The sequence below is a fragment of the Pollicipes pollicipes genome, unplaced genomic scaffold, assembly GCF_011947565.3.
Source record: "Pollicipes pollicipes isolate AB1234 unplaced genomic scaffold, Ppol_2.1 Scaffold_7261;HRSCAF=8764_pilon_pilon_pilon, whole genome shotgun sequence".
Classification (NCBI taxonomy): Eukaryota; Metazoa; Arthropoda; class Thecostraca; order Pollicipedomorpha; family Pollicipedidae; genus Pollicipes; species Pollicipes pollicipes.
Genome location: NW_023597054.1, coordinates 47404826 through 47409377, shown reverse-complemented (window position 1 = coordinate 47409377; position 4552 = coordinate 47404826). Strand labels below are relative to the sequence as shown.

The 4552-nt window shown below is 49.1% G+C and overlaps 1 protein-coding gene across 1 annotated transcript; it reads right to left on the bottom strand.

Annotated features, from left to right (window-relative positions):
• Positions 1 to 1217: 1217 nt before the first annotated feature.
• LOC119112338 (ribosomal RNA small subunit methyltransferase NEP1) lies at positions 1218 to 4262 on the bottom strand. Its single transcript, XM_037236473.1, has 2 exons — positions 4156 to 4262; positions 1218 to 2285 (listed from the first exon to the last, which is right to left on the bottom strand). The coding sequence occupies exon 2, from the start codon at positions 2247 to 2249 to the stop codon at positions 1545 to 1547; it is 705 nt and encodes a 234-aa protein (XP_037092368.1). The 5' UTR covers positions 2250 to 2285; positions 4156 to 4262; the 3' UTR covers positions 1218 to 1544.
• Between the last annotated feature and the right edge of the window lie 290 nt (positions 4263 to 4552).

The window sequence follows — 4552 nt, the reverse complement described above, 5'->3', positions numbered from 1 at the left end:
GACACACGCCCGTAATCAGACAGATCACCTGACGATCCCAAGTCTCTGAGCCGTACCATTGACCGGACGAACCAAACTGACAGCTCAGTGTCTTCAACAGGCGACTGCTCTCACGTGAGAGCCCCACTCTGCATGCAGGCGGCACCCGGTGCCCACCGGCGACGGTCTCTCAGCCCTGCTGGCTGGAGGAGCACTCAATCACTTTCTAATGCGGCGAGGCGGACGGCGAAGGGGCGCGGGCGGTGGTGCCCGATGGCCCCGCCAGAGGACGCGGATAGACATCAGACGGGCGGGTCACGCAGGCCATGGCGAGCTCTTCAGCCCACGAAAGCAGTTCATGCCCGTTTTCACCTGTAATAGCCACAAGATACTGATATATTCGTTTGATAACACTATTACGGCGTGCGGTAAATAACGGAGTGTGCATTCGTGCGCAGCACCGCAAAAGACAGAGAGTAGAGAAGAATATTAGGAAATTTAAATACTAGGTTGTGTTCTCAGCGAAGGTCGGCTCGCTGCCTGCTACCGAGATGGCCGGTGGGCACACCCCAACCGGCGGCCACTCCACTTGATGTTCCAAACCGTTACACGTCTGGCCCGTGTTTGAGGAGAATAATCTCACGCCAGGGTTGTTTCTGCGCCCATCGGTGACTGCCCGCCCCTATGCTTCTAGGGTAGTCGTGACGGGTCTGGGATAAGATCATTCTATTTTGACACAACCGTCCGCCCTCTCCTCTTCTACGCCGCAGGAGCGTACGCAGGGTTTTTGTAGGGAGGGGCTCATTCGGATACTCTTTAGGGTGACACAGGCCCCGGCATACTCCTCGTTTTTATGGGACTGAAGCCACGATTTGGGGTACTGTAGTCGACGATATGAAAGAAGGTGCCGCTTGGGTGCTCTTTGGATTTCTTCATATAATACCAGAGCGCCCCACCTGATGAGGGGCACGGCCCTGTGCGCCCGCCCTTTGTGCATCTAGCTCCTGTATTGGCTGACCCTCTGGCTGACCTGAGATGTAGTCGTGCGCTGCTGCGTGCTGGACGTGGCCTTCAAACCGACCTCCATGAATTACCGTGCGTTGGTGCTAAACTAGGTCTGTCAGGCATGTGCTATGAACAGCAACGGGAGCATGGAACCAAGATGACCGGTGAGCGGTGTGCGAATTATATGCCTCGGGAACGAATCGACGCATTTTATCACATAAGAACGAGATAAAAACATTTCATGTTTTATTTACATGACAGTGAGGTGGGCACCGTACGAGCGAAGCCTGATTGGATACTACCAGATGTATTATACCGCCATACATCTGTAATGCACATCCGCCATGGTCTGTATTGTGTCCTGTTTGCGCCAAGGATGCAGCAAAATATGCTGCCGACCGAAAGCATTTGCATCTTTCCGGCTATCATACGGAACAACGGACTTCACACGCAACGTCATGAGGTGATCAGCATGTGCACAACGTGTCGTGATGCATCGTTCAATGGCGTCCCGTCATCGACACAAGTTCTCGGCCGCGCGCCGTTTCCCACCACGTCCCTCACAGCACGCCCCAGGCCTCCTCGAAGCCGTCGCACAGTTTGGAGCAGGCGAGCGCGCCCGACAGCGGGTAGCTGGAGATGCTGCAGAACTCCTCGGTGTAGTCGGCGTTAATCTTGCCATGCGCCATGGCGCCGATGACGACGGCCAGCGGCCCTTCGGCCGGCGCCAGCTCGCGAGGCCTCACCACCTTCGGCGCGCTGAACGAGAAGCCGACCTTGCGGATGCCGACCGGCAGGTGATCCGTGACCGGGTTCTTGATGACCTTCAGCAGCTTCATGTTGCCGTCGTCGGCGCGGATGCTCATCTTGTGCAGCAGCTGCACGAACAGGTTGCAGAAACGGCGGAAGGTGCGCGGGATGCGCGTCTGCGGGTTGATCTCGATCAGCACGTTCTTCTCGGTGTGGATGTACACCTGTAGCAGGCCGGCGCGGTTGAGCGGGCTGTCCATCAGCATGAGCAGGCACTGGTGAGCGATGTCCGGCCGGCTGGAGCCGATGTCGCGGCCGTTCTTGCGCAGGAAGCTAGCGTGGTCGTCCGAGTTGAGCAGCTCGAAGCTGCGGCCGATCTTGACCGCCTCCAGCTGGGCGTTCTCCAGGATGACGATGAGCCGGCGCTGGCGGCTGGCTGCTAGCGATGTGGGCAGCGTGGCCTGCGGCAGGTCACGCTCAGCGTCCTCCTCCCCCAGGCGACGCTTCTTGCCCATTGTGCCGATGTGGGAATTTCGAGTCGAAACAGATGCCTGTAAATATGACATGATTTGATAAGACTGCTCATAACGCATTAAGCAAGAAAGCTGCAAAGATGAATATCACACAGCAGTTAAGTGTTTTGAAACCCTGCACCAACACGATCAGCTTACTGGAAACGCGGTGTCTGGTTTTTGGTCCACTTCTTTTGGCATTTGACTAAAATGCGATAATTTACAACTTAAACACTAGACCTGAAACTGACCATGTAGACCAAGCAAATGATCCCGGCATAATAACCTTACTTAGTCATTATGAAAATGCTCCAGAAATATCAAAACTGGGGGGTATAATAAATATAGAAGGCAGGCTCACCACCTGGATTCACCACATTTCATACCGCAAACGAAGAGTGTCATCGCAAGCTCATTCCAACAGGCATTTCACTAAGAATAAGAGCATCTTGAAAAATTGCTTAGCTGCAGCCAGAGCTTGTAATACTGTGTTCCTTTATCAATCATTGATTCCACCAAGCCAGGTTAATAGGCAAATTTTCCTGACAGCTGCAGCATTTCAGTTCGCACACCAATATTTACAAAACCATGAAACAAAGCAACATGAAACTTGTCCAGGCATGCTCTGTGTTTAATTTAGTATATATTACAGTCTTTGTGTGTTTGGAGCAAGTATTGGCAACACAATTTTCCATAAATATGACACTGTCATTCCTGCCATCTGGCAAAGGACAGATTTGTCAGTTGATGGCCTGCTAACCCACAGATTAGTCAGTTGATAGCCCACCTGCCTGTTGAGTCAGTTCATTGTAGATTAAGATGCAGTGCTCCTCAAAAAAATGCCCTGCTTAGAAACCAGAAATGCTTGGGACACATTTTTGGTGTCATAACACCCCTAATGAATGCATAAAGGCTCAGGTGAAATTACATGACCTGTCAAGAAGATATTGTGAGAGTCCTATGCAAGATCACACTATCATCCCCTCTCCCTGCATCAGAGAGACAGGAAAGGGCTTGATTTTGGACCATTAAGTTGCCTCCAAGCAAACAGCAAACTGGACAAAGTGGCTTTAAAGCTGAATTTTACAATGGAGAAAAGCCACCCTGATTTCAGAAGTCATATTATATGTTGTGTCATATGTTGTAGCATGGGACTGCAAATGACTCAATCTGCAAAGCATGGTAAGAAAGTCAAAAAATGTACAATGCAGCAGGCAGCCCCACACAAGGCAGGAGCTTATCTATTTGGGACAGCTTTTGGTAATAAAATCCACAACTGCAACTTGACATCTCCTTATTTGGCCCTTGGTGACATCAGTCGCTAAAGGTAGAGCTCTCAGCCCATTTGATAATCTTCTGTGCCTGAATTTAATTAAACTTTCCCAGCCATACTCCTTACCAAGTTTCACCATAGAGACCCATCAAGATCTGCCATGTTTTGTACTAAAAAATGTGTGGCTGGCAAACTGTGGTAGCCCAATAATATGAATGTAGGACACCATCCACAATACATTGAAAAGCTAATTTCAGGAAGGTACACTTTGTCAAAAAAACAAAATAAGTTGAATATTTGGAACAATTTGACATGGCCTGAATGATGAGGCAAAAGTGAGCATGACATTCAGCCCACTGCCGTTGAATAGACCTCCTGCAGTGGATGGAGCTTTCAATGTGCCTTCAAAACATTAGCATGTATTTGCCACAAAGTATGCACTAAACAGCAACTTTTATACTCACATATGACACAAGTGACAATCGTTATGATATAGACTAGGTAAAATGGTTTGGTTTATGTGACATTTGATTGCGTTCCAACATTACATCAAATCAATAGCAGCTTAAAATGCCGCAGCATGTGCACTATCGATACTTGGAGCCGGAATAAAACACTGAAAGACACGTTACTCACCTAAGTTGTTGTATCTAACACAATAAATATATGTTCATATGACGACTCAATCACGCCGAACTGCATCCCACATAAAAAGGCTATCAAACCATGCCACTCTTTGTCACTACTGCGCCAGGCTGAGGGCACAGCAAGAGTTGAAAGTTAAAAGCATCTATGATAAAGAAGACCTGGCCATAGATTGCAATCTAATTTCGGTCAAGCCATCGATAAATTACTATAGAATCGGTACCAGAAAAGAGAGGTGTAAGTTACAGAGCTGCATTTGCATTTGGGTAAAAAAGCTTTTTTGATATAAAGATGAAATCAGCTGACTTCATTTGTAGTCTGCCGTCCACAAGGGAACAGGCGGACCGTATGCATCGCCTTGAACGAACATAACACTCGACGTAAATTT

Excerpts from the sequence above, each read along its gene's own strand:
- LOC119112338 (XM_037236473.1), bottom strand. The coding sequence starts at position 2,249 with ATGGGCAAGAAGCGTCGCCTGGGGGAGGAGGACGCTGAGCGTGACCTG.